Source organism: Lepus europaeus, chromosome 11 (assembly GCF_033115175.1).
Source record: "Lepus europaeus isolate LE1 chromosome 11, mLepTim1.pri, whole genome shotgun sequence".
NCBI classification, from domain to species: Eukaryota; Metazoa; Chordata; class Mammalia; order Lagomorpha; family Leporidae; genus Lepus; species Lepus europaeus.
Window position 1 is genome coordinate 111,881,233 of NC_084837.1, and position 21,326 is coordinate 111,902,558.

General features: G+C 52.9%; 1 protein-coding gene across 2 annotated transcripts; it reads left to right on the top strand.

The window, feature by feature from the left end:
- Positions 1-3,549: 3,549 nt before the first annotated feature.
- RCN2 (reticulocalbin 2) lies at positions 3,550-21,037 on the top strand. 2 transcript variants are annotated; one of them, XM_062206397.1, is made up of 7 exons: positions 3,550-3,717; positions 4,055-4,160; positions 7,025-7,221; positions 14,923-15,036; positions 17,629-17,725; positions 19,668-19,810; positions 20,275-21,037. In XM_062206397.1, exons 1-7 carry the CDS (start codon positions 3,565-3,567, stop codon positions 20,425-20,427), a joined length of 963 nt encoding a protein of 320 aa, XP_062062381.1. In that variant the 5' UTR covers positions 3,550-3,564; the 3' UTR covers positions 20,428-21,037. The 2 variants fall into 2 exon arrangements, with proteins under 2 accessions (XP_062062381.1, XP_062062382.1); XM_062206398.1 differs by having other exon boundaries at positions 14,935-15,036.
- The last annotated feature ends 289 nt before the right edge of the window (positions 21,038-21,326 follow it).

Consider the following 21,326-nt stretch of genomic DNA (forward strand, 5'->3'; position numbering starts at 1 on the left):
CTAACAAAAGATTAAACAACCAACAAAATCCCTCTAATTGGGTGATGGTTCAGCCAGAGTCGTTGCTGCGTTCGCTGCCCTACAGTCTGTTCCTTCGGTTGCCCATCTGTGCGAAGCTGCAGGCGCCCTGAGTTTGTTGACTTTCTCACTGAAGTTGCTCACTGTGCCAAATCTCATTCATTGCAGGGGAAACCAGTCCGTGACGCAGGTGTGCACACCTTATATGTTAATTAAGTATTGCTTTGGTGTTTAAACCAGTGTCCAGTGTAACACTTTTCATTAAACTATAAAAGAAATCTACAAATTCCTCCTTTGAAATGTTTCAAGGCTAATGTACCACCTAGAGAACATACTTTAAAAAAAAAAGAGATTTATTTATTTGAAAGACAGAGTTACAGAGAGGTCTTCCATCTGCTGGTTCACTGCCCAAATGGCCACAATGAGCAGAGCTAGGTGGATCTTAAGCCAGGAGCCAGGAGCTTTTTCTGGCTCTCCCATGTAGGTGCAGGGGCCCATGCACTTGGACCACCATCCACTGCTTTCTCAGGCCATTAGCAGAGAGCTGGATCAGAAATGGAGCAGCTAGGACCTGAACCATTGCCTACATGGGGAGCCAGTGCTGCAGGCAGAGGCTTAACCTATTAGCCACAGGTCCATCCTTAGAGAACATACTTTCAAAAGAATGCCAACACTTCCGAACTCATTCATTCCACAGAAATGTACTGGATTCCTCTTACGAGTAGGGACACTAGGAGAAACCACCCCGTTCCTGACGTTGAGGCCACACGACCACACTCCTCTGACAATACTAATAATCAGCATAAACTGTGCCCGGCGCTGCAGCACAGGCCCACGACGCACTATGGTGGAGCAACTAGACCTAAGAGAACTCAGTTCTGTCAGCAGGGAGTTGGACCTGATGGCTCCATTAGGAAACACTTGTGTCTGGGAGGTTGAACAGGAATTTTCTGGGGGGGAGGGAGAAAGAAAACTGAAGAATTTTGAGCCCACTTCTATGAGTCAGATACTTTATAAACAGTATTTAATATACTCCTCATGGCAAACTTATCCGACAAGTCTTTATTATTCCGTTTCTACAGAGTTCAAGGTTTAAACCATTTGTTTAAGGTTACATAATGAGCGTGCTAAAAAGACCAAAGGCGGGAGGCGTTGTGGTGCAGCAGGTTGAGCTGCTGCTTGCGACACTGTCATCACATTTGAGAGCACTGGATTGAGTACTGGCTGCTCCGGCTCCCTGCTGATGAGCCTGGCCCAAGTAATTGGGCCCCTACCGCCCACACAGGAGTTCCTGGCTCATGACTTCAGCCTGGCCCAGCCCTGCCGTTGCAGCCATTTGGGGAGTGAACCAGCACATAGGAGATATAGGAGATTTCTCCCTCTCTCTGTCTCTACTTTTTTTTTTTTTTGTCACTCTGCCTTTTTTTTTTTTTTTTTTTTAAGATTTATTTACTGATTTGAAAGGCAGAGTTACAGAGAGGCAGTAGCAACTTGTTCCTGATCCAGTAGCAACTTGTGGGCTTTGTCCACAGCTTCCAAAGCCTTTTGTGCTCTGTCGGCACCATCTTGATTTTTGTCAGGAGCCACCAATATGGATAACTGCCAAAATCTTGTTTTATTCCTTCATCTGTCACTTCAGGATCTGTCTGAAGAACCTCAAGTGGGTTCAAACTAAAGTAAGAGGAACCAGGACGGGTCAGTCTTTCGATCTGATATTTGGACGTAAGAGCCGAATCGCTTCTCTATTTGTTTCACCTCGCTGTAGAAGGTCATGGAAGCTTCCCCTGTGCTGCCTCTGCTGTCCAAAGCCCCAAGTTCTCCCCAGGAGAGACATTTGCCTCTTTTTTTTTTTTTTTTTTTTTTGGACAGATTACTTTTTTTCATTCTAATTTTTTCCTTGAGTATAATGGATTCCTCGCGTCATGACAGCAGTCCAGTCTTGTGTCTCTTGGGCACCGGTCTTCACTGTAACCTGCGTCCAAACACACCACAAACTAATAAAATCGCGGAGTTCCATAGGTGAGGAGTGGCTGAGGGGCCCCTGCAGGGGCTCCTCACCTTTCTGCCCCACGGGTCCTGCTGAAAGTCTGGTGAAAGCAAAACTGGAGTCCTCCCCCCAGAAAAGCACAGCACCTCGCCCAGGATTTGGGGATCAACGCTCCACTGACCCCCATATAGGCAGGGGTCAATTCAGATCCCCGGAGCCAACTCCATCCTTTTCCTACAGATGAAAACGACAGGGAGGGAAACCAGCCAGCTTAGGGGCTGAAGGAAGACAGCACCCAGGCTTCTGAGGCTCAGACACCCGAGCGGCTCAACCTGTGGCCTCGCTGGAGGACCTGCCCCAGGAGCCCCTCTGTGGAGCCCTGGAGTTTCGAAGAACTTCCGCAACGCCTCCTACCGTGCCCTTTGGAGCTGGCACCACAGCTGAAGCTGGTCAGACTTTACCTTTTATTTGCAAGAAACCAACAAAGCTCACCGCTGAGCGTTTTTTATGTAAAATGGGCTCTCTCTGCCTCTTCAAGCCTACCTCAAAACCCAGAACTGAAGTTAAAGTGACCAGGTGATAAAGTTCCCTTGTTTTCACTACGTTTTCTTTAGTGAGTTCAACTCCGAAATACTGCCTAAGTTTTCCCTCTGGGAGGCTGAAACCTGGTTCTACATCGATGGTTGTTAACACTGGAAAGTCTGAACTTACCCTTTGCCCTGTAAAACGCTTCCAAAGGCAAGAAAGCCCCAACCTGACCCAGGGACCCTGTGCCCACTCAGTGGAGGATCTGCCGGCGGCTGGCTAAGCCGTTCCTCCCACATCATCATCTCCTACTGTACAGCAGGAAGCTCCTGCCCGCTGAACACCTGCCCCGAGCCGCCCTCCAGGGCAGCCTTGTTACCCCCGCGTTTTCAGGGGCCCCGCGCCTCTCAGCCAAGGCCACCCGACCTGCACACCCTGGGCCGCGCATCAGACACACGCATGTGGCTGAGAAGCGCTGAGGACTTGGGAATGGACACTGCTGGGTCGCACCGGCACGGATTTTTCCTGGGTAGGGCACTGTGTGCGGCTTTTCACCTCCATCTGCAGCCCTTCTCGGTCTTGCACGGAAGCCAGGGGAACACCTGGAGCCGACAGCGAGTTCCCCAGACACTAGGCCGCGGTGTCGGCGTGCAGCGCGGTCTCCCCACGGTGTCGCGGGCACGGGCCGGCCTGCGCCCCACTCTGTCCCCGCTTGCCTCTGGCGCTCATGGGAGGGCCGTGGCCTGCCACACGCGCGGGCACGCCCCCGGCGCCGCGCCGACCAATCAGCGCTGCGGCCTGGCGCCCCGCCCCTGCGCCGCGGCCATATAAGCTCGGCCCGGGCGCCTCCGCGCCGCAGTCGTTGTCCGCGCGTCCGTGGGGTCGGGAGGGCCTGACCGGTAGCGCGCCCGACCGCCCCCACGTTCGCCGCTCTCCCGCCGCTCGCGGTGTGCGGCCGCCGGCCGGCGCCCCCTTCCCCGCCCCGGTCGCTTCTCGCTGTCCGCGGCCCTCGCGTCCGCCCGCGGGCCCGCGCCATGCAGCTGAGCCCGAGGCCCGCGGCGCCGGGGCGGCTGCTGCTGCTGCTGCTGTGCGTGGCGGCGGCCGGCGCCGGCGAGGCCGAGGAGCTGCACTACCCGCAGGGCGAGCACCGCGCCGACTACGACCGCGAGGCGCTGCTGGGCGTCCAGGTGAGGCGGCCAGGCCCGAGGCGGGGCGGGCCCGGCTTCCCAGCGCCGCGGTCGCGGGCTTTGTCCCGGGACAAAGGGGGGCGGCCGGGCGAGGCCTGGCCGGGGCGGCCTGACCGTGGGGGTCGGCCGGGCCGCGCTCGCCTCGGGGGGCCCCGGGGCCGGATCCCCCCTCCCCCGCACCGAGGGTCCGGAGGGGGCGGGGGCCGCGGCCGTGGCGGGCAGGTGTGGGTCATCCTGGTGGTGGGGGGGGAGGGGCTCCTGGTTTTCTGCAGTCTGTCGCCCCCTCCTCCCCCGATTAGTAACGCCGGGCCCTTCCCCTGACCGCTTCCCCCCAAAGGAAGACGTCGACGAGTACGTGAAACTCGACCCCGACGAGCAGCAGAAGCGACTGCGGGCCATCATCAAGAAGATTGACCTGGACTCGGATGGCTTTCTCACCGAAAGTAAGCCCTGGGTGCCGCGACCCCTCGGTGGGAGGCGGGCGCCCGGCAGGTGTTCCCCAGGAGCAGGTAGACACCGGTGACCACCCTGCGTGGGGTGTGCAAGGCGCGGCTCCAGTCGCCCCCTTCCCCGCGGGACTTTTGTCACTGTGGACAGTGCAACTGCTTTTGGAGAAATGTGCCCCAGAACCTCCCAAAAGGGTTTTTTTCTTTCTTTCTTTCTTTCTTTCTTTTGCTGTTTTGAGAGAGAGATGTCATGTACATATGCTTCATGAGGGTTTTAGAAACGCCTTCCTGTGAGGAGTCCTGAAAGACCTGTTGCGTGTGAATGGTGTTTTGTTTTAAACGCGAGTGTTGGTAGGGGCCTTCGATGCCTCCGGTTCTTCATGGAGATGAAGACACTGAAGCCCACAGGGGTAAGTGCCTCTTGGAAATCAGTGGCAAAGCCGGGACTGAATGCTGGTGTCCTGCTCTTAACTCAATCTTCATATCCTTCAGTTAAAAAACAAAACCCCTCAGTGCTCCTAGGTATGGTCTCTGCGTCTGGTTCTAGCCCAGTCTGATTCTAGCCAGAGACAAACGCACAGACCAGTTAAAGACCTCGCTCCCCGTTGTTTAATTCAGGGGATGAATCCCATCAGCATTGCGGGTTGATCTTGAAAGGAGCTGAAAGCGTCGCTGCTGTCACTGGTGTAGCCATCTTGCTCAGCACCCGAGGAATGAGGTGGTCGGGGAAGAGCAGGCGGACAGCGCACTGGTCAGTTTAAGAAGTGCCGTCAGGGCCGTGGTCATTCATCAGCGCCCTCGGGAATATTGAGGTTTTATTCCTTTTGCTTAAGGACAACAGACCCTCCTTATCCACTCTCGGATTCAGCGATACACGGAAGAAGTGGATTTAGAAGACCATGGCACCTGTCTCTCAGGGCCTCCGTATGGCCGGTCACTTAGTAAGCTCTCGGTCAGAGGCAGTTTGGTGTGAATCTTCATTTTAGAGATGAGAGGCCAACCCTGCGGCGGGAAGCCAGCTCCTTAGCTCCCGCGTGAGCCGGTTTTCTGATCCCTGCTCATCTTTCCTGTGACACTCTCGCTGAGTAAGCTGGAAGAGAGACTCACGGTGCTGCAGGCACCCCTTGCTCTACGGAGGACCCTCAAGTGAATTTTGTCGACTTGCACTTCGAGGGCTGGAACGACTCGGAGGTTCTTCCGGGCCACGCTCCGCAGAAGAGTGGGCTCTGCAGCCTAGGAGAGATTTGAACCTGCCCTCTGCCCGCCGCAAGCCTTTGGCCTCCCTCCGCCAGACTTGCTGCTGGACTAGAAGTACTGATGACCTTGATCAGTTGCCTTATCTTGCAGATTAGACTTGGCACACAGGAGCGAATTGTTCAATACATGGTTACACTGTGGTGCCTCATGAGAGAGAGGTGTCTGCCCTTGTATTCACCTGACCTCTCCCGGGCCAATGAAAAGAAGCGTTCTTTGTTTGTTTGACAGGTAGAGTTAGAGACAGAGAGAAAGGTCTTCCTTCCTTTGGTTCACTCCCCAAATGGCTGCAATGGCTGGAGCCATGCCGATCTGAAGCCAGGAGCCAGGTGCTTCCTCCTGGTCTCCCAGGCGGGTGCAGGGGCCCAAGCACTTGGGCCATCCTCCACTGCCCTCCCGGGCCATAGCAGAGAGCTGGACTGGAAGAGGAACAGTTGGGACTAGAACCCGGCACGCATATGGGATGCCGGCGCTGCAGGTGGAGGATTAACCCAGTGTGCCATGGCGCTGGCCCAAGAAGCACTCTTGAAACCATAGGGTACCTCGCCTTTAAAGCCAGTGGTGTATTCTTGTGTCCTCGTGAATAGTCGTGTTCTTCCCCTCCCCTGTTTTGTCGGGAAATGCAGTACTGTAAATATCCCTGTGAAGAGAATTTTAAAGTGGATCTGAAAGTGGGCATCTGAGATGTGGAAACTTTTCCCCCATATCTCCAGGTAGCAAGTTTAGCTAGCTCGCCATGGCAGCGGGCCATAAGTCAGAATGCTACCTGTTAGCTTTGTGAAAATCTCCTCCACTGTTTATGACATGTTTAAAGGGCATATCCTCTAACAGGATTTCTCAACCTCAGTCACTTGAATACTATTTCATAATGTAGGCCACTCTAGTTATTTCCATAGTATAATTTTGACCCCAACTCACATAAAATGTATTTTAAAGGAAAACTTTATATGTTCCTTTCTTAGATGAAAAACACTATTAAAATATGAGGGTACTTCAAAAAGCTTGTGAAAAAAATTAAAAGATAAAATTTATTTTGGTGCAAAAAACTTTGAAACCTGTGCATGGTTTCTCAAACATTTTCCTTGAACTTTTTGATGGCTCTGCATAGTTACAAATTTCAAAATTTTTCACACCAAACTTGAACTTACTTTTAGTTCCATTTCCCACAAACGTTGAAATCACATTGTATAATCAGACAGCTGTTCAGATACTGTGCTTCCTAAGAGATCTCTAGCAGTCAGCAAAGATTGCCTGTGAGTGTTTGGATAATAGGGTTTGAAACAAAAGTCAAGTTGGTAATTCATGCAACAAGGCCTTACTGCGCCAGGCACTTTCCAGGCATTAGGTTTACATCAGGAAAAAAAAAATAGATAAATAAATGCACACCCCAACCCACTCCGCTCGGGGCACTGGCCTTCTGTTTCACACAGTATCCTAGACTGTACCCAGTGCTCCTGGCCGCCCATCCGGCGTACCAGACCAGCTCAGACCAGCTTTTGCTGCAGGTGCAAACGTTGGAGGTGTTTTTCTTTTAGGGCGGGGTTAGACACTCCCTGTTCAGCGCTCAGGCTCATGTCACATCGCTGTGTTCTGGGGAATTCCCTCAGGTGAACTGAGCTCATGGATTCAGATGTCGTTCAAGCATTACGCCATGCAAGAAGCGAAACAGCAGTTTGTGGAGTACGATAAAAACAGCGACGGGAGCGTGACCTGGGACGAGTACAACGTGCAGATGTATGATCGGGTGATCGACTTCGACGAGAACACGGTGCTGGACGACACGGAGGAGGAGTCCTTCCGGCAGGTGAGTGTGCACAGCTGCGGTCCGGGCGGGACGGCTGCCCTGGCACGTGCGGCTCTGCTCAGCGGCCGTCCCCACGGTGTCCTTCCCACAGCCAGGTGGTGGGACTCACTTGCTGGACCACAGCAGCTATCGTCACGTTAGGTCCCCCTCGAGCTGCGTCGCCTATTTGTCCTTACTTCCAAAAGCGCGTGTCTCCTACGTGTGTTGCAGTTTTTAGTATCATCGGACGATCTTGTATTTACGGAAAAGGCTGTCCCAGCCCCGTGTTGTGAAGCACGTGGATTTATAGCACTTTTTGAAATGGTTGCGGTTGTGGTAAAACGCACATAGCCCATTTGCCATCGGAACCGTGTTTATATGTGGAGCTCAGCAGTGTGGAACAGGCATTCTGCACAGGCTCCAGCAGTCCCCCTGCTGCCTGCCCCACCCCACGGCCACGTTTACCTTCGGTCTCTGTAAGTCTGACTACTCCACGCACCTTACCCAAGTAGGACTCGTGGCTGGCTTATTTCACCTAGCATAATGCCCTCAGGTCCATCCACGTTGCTGTGTGGGGCAGCCTTTCCTTCCTGAACAGGAGGGATACTCCACAAAGGCCAAACACTGCCCCGTGCTGTGTGTCTGCCAGATGTTCTGTACCCACGCCTCTGTCGGTGAGCACTTGGTGCTGCTTCCTCGGGTTTCCACTGTTGTGGACGGGGCTGCCGTGACCGTGGGATGCCGATGTGTCTCAGCTCCCGCTTGGAGTCGTGATCATTCTATTTTTAATTTGTTGAGGAATGTCAGTTCTGTCTTCCGTGGTGGCTACGTCACTTACATGACTCATCTGAAAACACTCAGGCGTACTGTGAGCTCCGCTGATTGCCATGGTTTAACTTGTTGGAATGCCGGCTGCTTCGTCAAGCAGAGCTAAGGGAGCCAGTTTTTGCTTGGAAATTCGTACTTTCCAAGGCTTCTAGGAAATCTGTTAAACTAAAACGATACCAACACAAGTGACCGTGAACTTGAAGTCGCTATTTCAAGTAACTTTGTAATTAAAAGATGATTTAAGGCTTTTTTTTTTTTTTTTAAATATACCTTTTCTGTATGGCAGGGGAAAAAAAATTAAAGCCAAACACTTCATTGCAAACTGTATGTCCTGTTAGTCAAGGTTCTGGAAACCATCTAAGCCTCATCCATCCCATTATTTTAAATATTTTTTAAATTTATTTTTATTTCTTTTGAAGACACAGAGATGCATCTGCTGGTTCACATCCCCTGATGCCCACAATAGCTAGAGCTGGGCCAGGCTGAAGCCAGGAGTTGGGAACGCAGTCCAGGTCTCCCTGATTTGTGGCAGGGGCTCTAGGACCTCAGCCATGACCTGCCGCCTCCTGACCCTGCATTAGCAGGAAACTGGAATTGAGAGCAGAGCTAGGAGTTGAAGCAGGCACTCGATGTGGGGTGTTTACATTCCCTGTGGCATCATAGCCGCTGTGCCAAGTGCCTGCCCCAGTTCCTACCATCTTAGTATACACCTCTTATGTTTTATTGTTGTTATCATCACTGTACATCTTGTTTATCTTAGAATCATATTGTCCATTTGTGTTTTATAGGCCACTACAAAGTTGGTTGTTCTTCTGCTAATGATTAAGTAGGAGCTAGACATACAAAGAGTCTTCAAAAAAATGCACGGTTCCAGCTTCCTGCTGGTAGAGACCCTGGGAGGGTGGGGGTGGCTCCACCCAAGTGGGAGAGCTGGCTTCAGCCCCAGCCCCGCCTTCACTGTTGCCACATTGAAGGAAGTGAGCTGCTGAGAGCGAGCTCACACACTCACTTTGTGTGAATATGTGTGTGAGAGTGTGTGTGTGAGTGTGAGAGTGTGTGTGTCCCCATCAAGTAATTTTTTGTTTTTCATTTTAAAAATTTTTTGAAAATGCTCATCTATTATATCACATGTCCACAGCTTCTTGAAGTCCCCTTAGGCCAGTGTGGAGTTAGGGCTCCAGTGTGAGGGCCAGCCCTGCCACTGAACAGCTGTACAGCTTCCGCTGGGATCCAAGCTCCTCCTGCCTCGGTTCCTCACTTCTGAAAATGGGGATAATAAACACGCACAAGTAGCAGCAGGCATTTGGCCTGGCAGTTAGGGCACTCCTGTGCCGTATCAGAACACCTGCGTTAACGCGCCGAGCCTTGGCTCCGGTTCCAGCTTTCCACTGATGGACACACTAGGAGGCAGCAGGTGATGGCTTGAGTAGTTGAGTCCCTGCCACCCATGCAGGAGGCCTGAACTGAGCCCCTGGCTTTGGCCCCTGCATTTTGTGAGCATTTATTTGAGAGACTGAGATACCTTTCTGTTGGTTCACTCCCCGTATGGCTACAACAGCCAGGTCTGGACCGGGCCGAGGCTGGGAGCCAGGAACCCATCTGGTCTCCAGGAGCCCAGGCACTTGGGCCATCTGCTGCTGCCTTTGCTGCACATTAGAGGAAGTCGGATCCGAAGCAGAGTAGCGCTCAGTAGGGATGCCAGCATTACACGTGGTGGTTTAACTCACTACAGCGCACCACCAGCCCCTCAGAGAACGTTGGTGATGAAAGCACGTGTGATTCACACACACTTTTTATGTTTAATCAGCTTTTGAAAATTGTGTTGGCATTTGTTAACTATGAGCCTTAGATTACGTAGGATTCAATCTATAGGGGAAAAGCCTTTTTCCCTCCTCATTTGAGTCTTCATTTGACAGCAGACTAAAGGGAATAAACCTTTCCTGCTCGTTAGTGCTGAGGAAGCTTGGCCTCCTTGCTACCAGGTGTGCCCTGACTGGAAGGCGTCGCTGGGGGAACCAGGGCCGCGCTGTGGCCTAGCGGGTAAAGCCGCGCCTGCAGTGCCCGCATCCCATATGGGTGCTGGTTTGAGACCCGGCTGCTCCACTTCCAATCCAGCTCTCTGCTATAGCCTGAGAAAGCAGTACAAGATGGCCCAGGTCCCTGGGCCCCTGCAGCCGCGGGAGAGACCCAGAGGAAGCTCCTGGCTTCAGATCTGTGCAGTTCCAGCCGTTGTGGCCATCTGGGTAGTGAACCAGCAGATGGAAGACCTTTCCCTTTCCCCTTTTCTCCCCCCTCCCCAACCTCTCCTCTCTCTGTGTAACTGTGACTTTCAAGTAAAAAAAATCTTTTTTAAAAAAAAAAAAAAAAGTCATTGGGGTTCTGAGCTTTTTTTTTTTTTTCTTCCTTTTTTAAAGATTTATTTATTTGAAAGAGTTACAGAGAGCTTCCATGGCCACAACAGTTGGAGCTGGGCCAGGCTGAAGCCAGGAGATTCTCCCAGATCTTCCACACGGGTGCAGGGGTCCCAAGACTTGGACCATCTTCTGCTGCTTTCCCAGGCTGTTAGCAGGGAGCTGGATCAGAAGTGGAGCAGCTGGGTTGCAAACCACTCCCCATATGGGTCCTGGATTTTTCTAAAACGGAATGATATGACTTCCTGGCTAGGCAACACAAGGAAGTTAAATATAGCATTTTTTAATCTTAGTAGAATTCAATCTTTTTTCTTTTTTCTTTTTTCTTTTTTTTTTTAGCACCCAAGAAATTTAATCCCTATTGCATCAAAAAGTATGTGTTTCTGTGTTCTCAGGAGAGGTTGGTATAATGGATGATGTTATTGAGAAGAAAAACATCGCTTTAAAAGCTGCCTCACTGTAACAACTGCCTAAATGCCCACTGGGCCGAAGCCGGGACCAGGAGCTCAAGCCAGGCCTCCCACCTGGGTGGCAGGAACCCGGTTACTGGAGCTGTCACTGCCGCCTACCAGGCTCGTAGCGGGGGGAGCTGGAGCCAGAGCTGGGAGTCGAACCCAGGCACTGCAGTGTGGGACACAGGTGTTTCACTGCTGTGTGAAATGCGGGCCCCAAGACCCTACTTCTTAAGAATGAATTAGATTGTAACAGCCTCAAGGAGTCGGTGGACCACTCTGCAGCTGGAGGCCTGTTGGTTATTGACACCCCAGGAATATGTTTCTTACCTTCATGACATTCTCATACTTTTTTCTTTTTTTTTCTTTTTTTTAGTATTTAGTACATATATAACCTCTTAAAAATTGATGTAGGGTTGGAGCTGGCGCCGTAGTGCAGTAGGTTAATCTGCCACCTGCAGTGCCTGCATCTCATGGACACTGGTTCTAGTCCCGGCTGCTCCTCTTCCACTCCAGCTCTCTGCTATGGCCTGGGAAAGCAGTATAAGATGGTCCAAGTCCTTGGGCCCCTGCACCCACATGGGAGACTGGGAGGAAGCTCCTGGCTTCAGATCAGCACATCTCCGGCCATTGTGGCCATTTGGAGACAGAACCAGTGGATGGTGGACTTTTCTCTCTGTCTCTCCCTCTCACTGTCTATCTCTCAAAGAAATAAATAAAATCTTTAAAAAAAAAATTGATGTAGGGTTGGAGCCAGAGCTGTGGCATGGTAGGTTAAACCTTTGCCCGGGGTGCTGGCATCCCACATGGATGCCAGTTTGAGTCCCGGCTGCTCCACTTCTGATCCAGCTCCCTGCTAACGCACCTGGAAAAGCAGTGGAGGATGGCCCAAGTGCTTGGGCCCCTGCACCCGCATGGGAGACCTGGAGGAAGCTCCTGGCTTCTGATCGGCCCAGCTCTGGCCATTGCAGCCATTTGGGGAGTGAACGAGCGGATGGAAGATCTGCCTCTCTAAGAACAAAACTTTTTTTTGATGTAGGGTATACAAACAAGCGCAGAAACAGTCTGTGCTGTTCTCCAAAGTAGAAAAATAAAGGATGCGGCATGAATCGGTCTCAAAACTACAGATTAAGCATTCTGTAATAATCACAGTAATAGAGGTAATTGGCTGTGTGAGTAACAGGAAGTCCTCTATGTGGACGTCCACTAAGAACCAGAAGGCAGTGGGCAGGCCTGTAGGCTGGTGGTTAAGTGCCTGCATCTCACGATGAAGTCCCTGGGTTCAGTTCCCAGCTCCTGCTCCTGCTAACGGGGGCTCTGGGAGGCAGCGGTGGTAAGGGAGCGGGCTCCTGCCGTCCATGTGGGAGACCTGGAGTGGTCCAGACCCAGCTTCAGCTCTGGCTGTTGTCGGCATTGGGAGCAAACCGGGCAATGGGAGATGGCTTGCTCTCTCTGCCTCTCGAAACATTAAAAACAAGTCAAGTCAGCACCTGGATTTTATCTTATTTTGCATAACCGTGAAATGCCTGGAAAAGCATTTTTGTGATTCGATGAACAATTAGTCAGCACTTTGAGGCAGGGTAATTAAAGTCTGGGGACCTCCCTGGCAGAGTGCAGTTCCCCTGACGCTGCAGCGGGCTGCTCAGTGTGCGTGGGTAAGCGGGATTCAGTTACGTCGGCCTTGACTCTGCCTGTGGCTGTCAGGATTCGTAAGGCCTAGACTTTTGTTCCAATATTAGATTCTGTATTTCCTCTTGTAAAATCGCACGCCTACCAAAAGATGGCAGCTTTGTTCCTCATGAGGCTGTTACGACATAAAAAGAGACGATTATGCGAGTTTTCATTACTGCGTGTGGCACATTCACCTCTACTGGAATACAAGTTTTTTATTCAGAATGAAGTGTTGAGTTTTTTGAAAATACCTTTATTTTGAAATTTATATCTTTGAAAAGCAGTCTGTGTATTGGCTTCTATGATTTAAAATGTATTCAATTGTATTCTTCAAATGACCGTGAAATGTGGAAAAAACTACCTCCCCAACCCCATTTTTTTTTCCCCCAAGAAATCTCAGCTGGTTAAAAAGAGAGCCTTTCTTCTCGTAGGGTTTGGCCACATTCAGCGCCCTGTGCTGAGAGGCGGCCCTCTCTGCCCAGATGAAGGGTCCTTTCATAAGGGGATCTCGGCGCTGGGCATTCAGGGCAGTGGCTCACTCGAGAAGATCCTGGCTGCCCCAGCCAAGTGTCAGAAGCGTGTTTGTCCACTCAGGTCAGGCCTGGGCATGGAGTACAGACGCGGGCGCGTCGGCGTGGTTCCTTAAACAATGATGGGCTGGGAGCAGCTGTGTGGGAGGCGGGGCCTGTGCAGTGTGCACGCTGAGGCAGAGGTGGTGTGTCCTGACCCAGCAGGTGGTTGTAAAAGACCCCGTGTCCCGGGAGGTGCCTGCCCCCAACAGGACATTCCGCCTGACAGTGCAGCACATGTATCAGGAGCTGCTGACGTATTTGAGAGTGTCATTTCTTTAAACCATGCCGTTTCATACATACCAGTTTATCGAAAGGAAAGCCATTTTCCCTGAAATTCAGACTAGAAAGGACGCGGGGTTAGCAGCGCGCACCGTGTGTTTCGGAGCGTTACCTCCAGAAGGTTCATCGAAGCAGCCTTGCCCTGGTAGCTGCCGCCCCCTGCCCTGTGGGGGGAGACCCAGAGGGAGCTCCCAGCTCCTGGCTTCAGCCTGGCCCCTGGTAGCTGCCGCCCCCTGCCCTGTGGGTGGGTGGGGAGACCCAGAGGGAGCTTCCAGCTCCTGGCTTCAGCCTGGCCCCTGGTAGCTGCTGCCCCCTGCCCTGTGGGGGGAGACCCAGAGGGAGCTCCCAGCTCCTGGCTTCAGCCTTGCCCTGGTAGCTGCCGCCCCCTGCCCTGTGGGGGGAGACCCAGAGGGAGCTCCCAGCTCCTGGCTTCAGCCTTGCCCTGGTAGCTGCCGCCCCCTGCCCTGTGGGGGGAGACCCAGAGAGAGCTCCCAGCTCCTGGCTTCAGCCAGGCCCGGGTCTGGTTGTTGTGAGCATTTGGGAAGTCATGTAGCAAATGGGAGAGCTCTTTCTCCTGGTATATCTCTGACTTTTTAATACATTTTTTAAAGCCGTGTACATGTTTTTCTTGATACACTTTTTTAAAAAAAAAAGATTTATTTATTTGAAAGTCAGAGTTACACACAGAGAGGAGAGGCAGAGAGAGAGAGAGAGAGAGGTCTTCCATCCGATGGTTCACTCCCCAATTGGCCGCAACTGCTGGAACTGCACTGATCTGAAGCCAGGAGCCAGGAGCTTCCTCCAAGTCTCCCACATGGGTGCAGGGGCCCAAGACTTGGGCCATCTTCTACTGCTTTCCCAGGCCATAGCAGAGAGCTGGATCGGAAGAGGAGCAGCCGGGTCTTGAACTGGCACCCATATGGGATGCCAGCACTTCAGGCTAGGGCATTAACCCACTGCGCCATAGCACCAGCCCCGATACACTTTCTTTTTTTACATTTATCTATCTATTTGAAAGGCAGAGTTACAGAGAGGCAGAGAGAGAGAGAGAATCTTCCATTGCTTGGTTCACTCCCCACACGGTCGCAACGGCTGGAGCTGCACCAATCCGAAGATACAGCCAGGAGCTTCTTCCGGGTCTCCCACGTGGGTGTAGGGACCAAAGACTTGGGCCATCTTCCACTGCTTTCCCAGGCCATAGCAGAGAGCTGGATCAGAAGTGGAACAGCTGGGTCTCAAACCAGCACCCAAATGGGATGCCAGCACTGCAGGCGCTGGCTTTACCCACTGTGCCACAGTGCCAGCCCCCTTGATACACATGTTCTGTGAACTTTTTGAAGGGCCCTTTGAAGGGCCTACCTTCAAAGGAGTAATACGAAGATAAACTAGGTGGTGTACGAGAATGTACTTTTGAGTTTCATACAATTTGGATTTTTCAAAATAGTTTCAATGATGTGATGTTACTGACGAGATACCTTCCACGTGTTCAAAACTTTGTAATTTTCTAAGCTTCATTTAAAGGATAAGAAGCGATTTGAAAAAGCCAACCAGGATTCCAGTCTGGGTTTGAGCCTGGAAGAATTTATTGCTTTTGAACATCCTGAGGAAGTGGACTACATGATGGTAAGGAGGAATTTTCAGACAGTTACTGAAATGAGAACGACTGAGCGACTAAAGCTAGAACCTGCTTCCCCGGGTGGATTGCGTGACAGCTGGTGTTCAGGCAGGTCCAGAACGATTCGGAACCCTGCCCCGCTAGGATCAGGGCGGGAGGGGTGCTGTGGGCGGGGCGTGTGAGCAGCACACGTCACCTCCCCGTGCGGCTTTCCAGCGTCGGCCGCCCTGGACGCCGGTTTAGGTTACAGCATCCTGGTGGAAGCTCTTCACCTGGAAGACGAGCCCATCGGTCCCTTCTCAGCGAGCCGGAGGAGTCCGCTCCTGGGCGAGATGAGCGCCAGCTCCTCACAGCTGCCTGGGGTCTAGGCCAGCTCGGCAGGCGCTGGTTGAGGCTCTCCCGTGGCTTTTGAAGCTTCCGAGCAGAGAGCCCCATCCTGGGGAGTGAAGGTGAACGTGACAGGTAGCTTCGCAGAGCCTCGGCACTGAGCTCTGTGGCTCGGTACCTGCGCGTCTTGGGGAGAGCAGGTGTGTCTGCGCGGCCAGGGCTAACGAGGCCGCAGGTGGATTTTTCTCCGCAGCTCGGGCAAGACCCGCCCTCAGTACCACTCCTCTTGCCGCTGGGAAGCTTCTGGGCTCCTGCTTAGCACGTGAGCCATGAGCTGACGTAAGACCAGTGCTGGGCATACCGGAAGTGCCGGCTGTGCCGGGCCAAGCTAACAGCACAAGAGTGGCAGGGCCTGCATTCTCCGGAAGCCTGAGGCGAGGAGTGGTCAGTGGAATGTAGGCCTGGGGTGACGGGGCCCTGGAGCACAGGTGGCTAGGCAGTGGGGCGAGCAGCATTTGGAAGGCAGCACATGCGAGAATGCCAGCTTGTACCGAGAGGGAAGGCAAGGCAGAGGTGAGCCTGAGGCTCGGAGCAGGTGTAACAGGGAGAGGTGGTTCCTTCCAGAGTGGGCTGTGTCCGTGGGCTCTCCCTGGCTGCCTTCTGAGCTGGCTCGGAGCTGGGGGGGCACACAGACGTGTGACTGTGAAGCAGTGTCTCACTGAGAGCAGCTTCGTCAGCGCCTGTGTATTGTGATCCCTCCGCTACAGGGAAGGGCACGGCACAAGGTCAGCTAACTCTACTCTGGATTAAAATGCAGAATTTAAAATCCATTGTCATTTCACTCACGCATTTCTGAAAATTCTAACTGTGCTATCATCTTTGAAGTAAGTTTGTTGTTAGGCAAGATTACCCGGATGGAGGGAGAGTCAGTTTGGTCAGTAGTTCTTTCATTGGATCCTAGACTCTTTGAAGAGTAGGAAGCAAACTGTGGACTCTGCCCCAGGAAAATTGCCCACAGAATACTGGGTGATAATTCCAGGCTATCCTCAGGTGCGCCCTCTAAAGCTAACCTTTGAGTCTCTGTGTTAAGATCCTGTGGGTTCTCTGTGTGCAGTCTATAATAGTCGATTTAAAGTGCTGGTTCCTCCAGATGTACACAGACTCCTGGATTTGTCTAGAAATGGAGCTGTGCTGCTGGAGTCCAGATCGAGAGGTGCCTGGAGTCGTCAGGTGGTGGGAATGGGGGTTCCAGGTCCTGGGGCCGTCAGTGTACTGAAGGCACAGGAGGAGGAGCTGGCGCACTCCCAGGCTGAGAGGCCGGAAGCAGTAGGCAGTGAGCACAGATGGGTGCGGGCCGTTGGGAAGACCGCTTTCACAGGGAGTCCTGCAAGAGGAGAGGTCGCTGTGGGTGAGGGTCTCCGGTGGCATTCAGGGACGCCTGGTGGTGTCACGTCTCTGCCCAGGGACCGCCGGGGAGGGCTGCAGCCAGGCTCCGGGGAGTGGAGATGGAGGTTTCAGAACGAGTGCTGACGACTGCCGAGACGGGCGCTGCCGGTGCTGCGGCGAGGGCGAGGTTGAGATGTTTGTCTTTCCTTTCAGACATGATGGTTCTGGAAGAGAGGAGGAGGTGATGTGCATCTGAGCTGGGGCTGGGGACGAGGGACGCGCGGGAGCGGCCCTGACTGAACGCGCGTGCTCTTTGGGTCAGGCTTAAGGACTCTGGAGAGAAGGCTTTTATGAGCAAAGAACAGATTGGGGGGGTGCTGGGGCAGGGGTGGGGGGATGCTGGGGCAGGGGTGGGGGGGTGCTGGGGCAGGTGTCGGGGGGTGCTGGGGCAGGGGTGGGGGGGTGCTGGGGCAGGGGTGGGGGGGTGCTGGGGCAGGTGTGGGCGGCTTTGGTAGTGGCAGCAGCAGGGAGAGCAGGTTTCCTGGGGACTGGCTCGTGTCAGCCCTGGAGGTGGAACAGCAGAGGTCTGGGGGAAGGACTCAGGGGCTGATGGCTTGGGGAGCAGGTGGCGTTGGATAGAGGTGGCAGGGAGATGTCCCTTGCACTTGGGACGGGAGGGGGGTGGGTTGTGCCCGGCAGCAGCAGCCCTGAAGCTGGGCTGCATTCACGGCACCTCAGTCGCCTCGCCTTGTTCCTCCCAGTGCTGGTGTTGGGAAAGGTCGCAGTGAGACAACCAGAACCGTCGTTCCCCCCGAGCGTGCGCACCACGGCGTGCTGGGGCTGGAAGTTGGTGACCTCTTTGTTTTGTTTTCATGAACATGCACTAGGAATTTGTCATTGAAGAGGCTTTAGAAGAACATGACAAAAATGGTGATGGATTCGTTAGTCTGGAAGAATTTCTGGGAGACTACAGGCGAGATCCAAGTAAGTTGCCTGGGGGAACAGAGAATGAGGGGGAAACGTAATTCAAGAAGAAAAGGAAGCCAGCCGCGCTGCCGTGTGTGACAGGGAAATGAGACAGCAGCGGTGCCCAGGGCCGGCTGGCGCGGGCGCTCCACAGCGGGGCCGGCGCTTACAGTGGCCTCGGTGGCTCAGTTTTCTTTTCAAACATAATTCAAGCGCAGAAGGAAGTAAAGGTTGGATGTATTTTAAAACAAAACCTGTACATCTATAATGAGACAAACAAAATGCTGGTGTAGGCTGTGGCTTACTAAGTATTTGAAACTAGAGTGTTCCTTTCTGTAAGTAGCAGGCTTCTTTTCCAGGATTATTGCTTACAAGTATCAATGCCATTTTAAATGTTTATTTGAAAGTCAGAGTTACAGAGAAAGAGGAGGAGAGGTAGAGGGGTCTTCCATCTGCTGGTTCACTCCCCAGTTGGCCAGAACTGGGCCAATCTGAAGCCAGGAGCTTCTTTGGGGTCTCCCACGTGGGTGCAGGGGCCCAAGCACTTGAGCCATTCTCCACTGCTTTCCCAGGCCATAGTAGAGAGCTGGATCAGAATTACAGCAGCCAGGACTTGAACTGGCGCCCATGTGGGATGCTGGCACTGCAGGCAGTGGCTTTACCTGCTACGCCACAGCGCCAGCCCCACCATTTTTTTTTTCTTTCTATAAACAATGGTGTGTATATTTTTAAGTTATATTTATTTGAGAAGTAGTTATGGAGGGAGGAAGGTCTTCCATCCACTGGTTCACCCCAAAAATGGCCGCAACAGCCAAAGCTGGGCCAATCCCAAGCCAGGAGCTTCTTCTGGGTCTCCCATATGGGTACAATGGCCCTTGCACTCAGGCCATCAGCAGGGAGCTGGATTAGGAGAGCAGTGGGGACCCCAGACCAGTGCCCATATGGGGTGCTGGCACCACAGGCCGAGGCTTAACCTACTGTGCCACAGCACCGCCCCTCAGTGTCATTTTAAATTTCTCACCAGTGCTTGCTTTAGCAGCACATATTAAAATTGGTTACCAGCTTTACTTACTGTGAATCACTTTAAAGTTACACGCGTCGGCCTGGGTGTTCGGCCTCACCCTTAGGCTGCCTGTGTTCCATTCCCAACTCCAGCTCCAGCTTCCAGAGGTGGGCCCTGGAAGGTGGCAGTGATAACCCAAGTAGGTGGGTCCCGCCCTGCAGTCTGGGTTCCAGGCTCCAACCCTGGCCACTGGGGACATTTGGAGAATGAACTAGCCAATGGGAGCGGTCTCTCAAATACAAAAATGTTTTTAAATGACATGTCATTACTTTGTAGGAGACCTTACACAGCCACATAAAAACATTACCCAACTCAAATTTGTTTTTTGTTTTGTTTTGTTTTTTTGTTTTGTTTTGTTGACAGGCAGAGTGGACAGTGAGAGAGACAGAGAGAGAAAGGTCTTCCTTTTTGCCGTTGGTTCACCCTCCAATGGCTGCTGCGGCAGGCGCATCTCGCTGATCTGAAGCCAGGAGCCAGGTGCTTCTCCTGGTCTCCCATGGGGTGCAGGGCCCAAGGACTTGGGCCATCCTCCACTGCCTTCCCGGGCCATAGCAGAGAGCTGGCCTGGAAGAGGGCAACCGGGATGGAATCCGGCGCCCCAACCAGGACTAGAACCCGGTGTGCCGGCGCTGCAAGGTGGAGGATTAGCCTGTTAAGCCACGGCACCAGCCCCCAACTCAAATTTGGGTAAACTGCATATCAGAACAAGAGGCAGCAAAAAATTACTAGTTTGTAAAACTTCCAGGATTGTCCAAGTCGGAGCTGTTCAGCCTTAGGTGTGACGTGGGCAGGGTGCTGTGTTTGTACTTACCCCAGGACTTCTCAGTTCAGATGTGTTCCAGTGGACATATGTGACGGTCTTGTGTATCTGTGTTCTTGTTTTTGTTTAATATCAAGCCGCGAACGAGGACCCGGAGTGGATCCTGGTTGAGAAGGACAGGTTCGTGAACGACTACGACAAGGACCACGACGGCAGGCTGGATCCCCAGGAGCTGCTGTCGTGGGTGGTGCCCAACAACCAGGGCATCGCGCAGGAGGAGGTGGGTGCCCCGCGACGGCTTCCTCCGCTTCCCACGGGCGGTGCCGGAGATGGAGTTCATGTCTCGTGGCTGTGGGGAGAGGAGGAAGTTGATCGGATCATCTGATGGCCTGTCGCAGCAGTGAAAGAAAAAGTGGCTTGTTGACCTATCGGAGCTGCAAGTCTAGTGGGTTCTGATGGCCTTGCTTCAACTAGTGGGCTGTCCTGGAGTGGGGTGGGGTAGGGAGGGGAGGGGAGGGGTGAGGTGGGGTGGGGTAGGGAGGGGAGGGGAGGGGTGGGGTGGGGTGGGGTAGGGAGGGGAGGGGAGGGGTGAGGTGGGGTGGGGTAGGGAGGGGAGGGGTGGGGTGGGGAAGGGGTGGAGAGGTGGAATGGAAGAGATGCAGCAGATGTTCAGCTGCTCGGACAGCTGCAGGCCACCTCTGGCTGCCGGCCCTGAGCCGCTTTGCCGCTCTGTTCTCTTCTAAGGCTCTTCACCTGATTGACGAGATGGATTTGAACGGTGACAAAAAGCTGTCCGAGGAGGAGATCCTGGAAAACCAAGACCTGTTTCTCACGAGCGAGGCCACCGACTACGGGCGGCAACTGCACGACGACTACTTCTACCACGACGAGCTGTAGCCGCCCGCGGCGGCCCGGACCTGTTTCTACCTTGTTCAACCAGCTTTACTTTGTGATAAAATATCCATGTTGTATTTCACACTCTTCAGTCTTACACAGTCAGAATTACCTTAACCCAAGTTATCATTTTGGCCTTTTAGGAGAAAAAAGGAAACAGCAACCTGATATTCATTTCAACACGGTCTCTCCCAGCCCCTGCACCCGTGTCGCGCCACGTCGCAGGCAGCCGAGTGGCTCCCACCCTCGGAGACGCCTGGGCGGCCACCTCCACGCGCGAGCGTGCAGCTCGCTGCCGGGCTGTTTTGTTCCGAGTAGGTTTCATTTGGGAACTGCCAGAAAGGACAGTGTTTTTAGGTTTAGTATTTTGTTTTAAAACCTTTAAAGGAACCTTTGGAAGGACTTAGACCTCACATTCATGTGAGACGTTCCACTTCATTTTAAAATGGTTTCTCTAAAGGGTTTTATTGTATGAAATAGAACTTTATATTTTTGCATATGTATAGATAGTAACGATATTTAATGTATTACCATAGCATTCGGAGTGGGATTCAACTTTGTCCGGAGCCCTTTCCATTTGTGACTGATTAAAGTGGACTCTCCTGTCTTTCTACACCGTTGCCTGTTTCTCTTAGCTGAGCGCAGGTCTGTTGTGGTCCCCTCTCCTGGCCTCGTCCGTTTCCTTGGTAGGGTAGTGAACTTTCTCAGACTGCTCAGTTATCCTTGGTGCATTTTCTTTTTGATGAAGGAACCATGTTGTACCTGGACACACGCTGGACACAGCTGTGGTTTTGCTGTTTGGGGCTAGAAGTAAGGGTTATGCAGAGGTGGGTGTAGGGGCTCAGTGGGTTAGGCTGCCGCTGGGGGTGCCTGCATCCCAAGAGCACCTGCTTCCCGTCCTG

Coding starts and splice junctions, on each gene's coding strand:
- RCN2 (XM_062206397.1), top strand. CDS start 3,565: ATGCAGCTGAGCCCGAGGCCCGCGGCGCCGGGGCGGCTGCTGCTGCTG. Junction 7,222..14,922: donor AGGAGGAGTCCTTCCGGCAG/GTGAGTGTGCAC, acceptor TAATTTTCTAAG/CTTCATTTAAAGGATAAGAA. Junction 17,726..19,667: donor AGACTACAGGCGAGATCCAA/GTAAGTTGCCTG, acceptor TTTAATATCAAG/CCGCGAACGAGGACCCGGAG.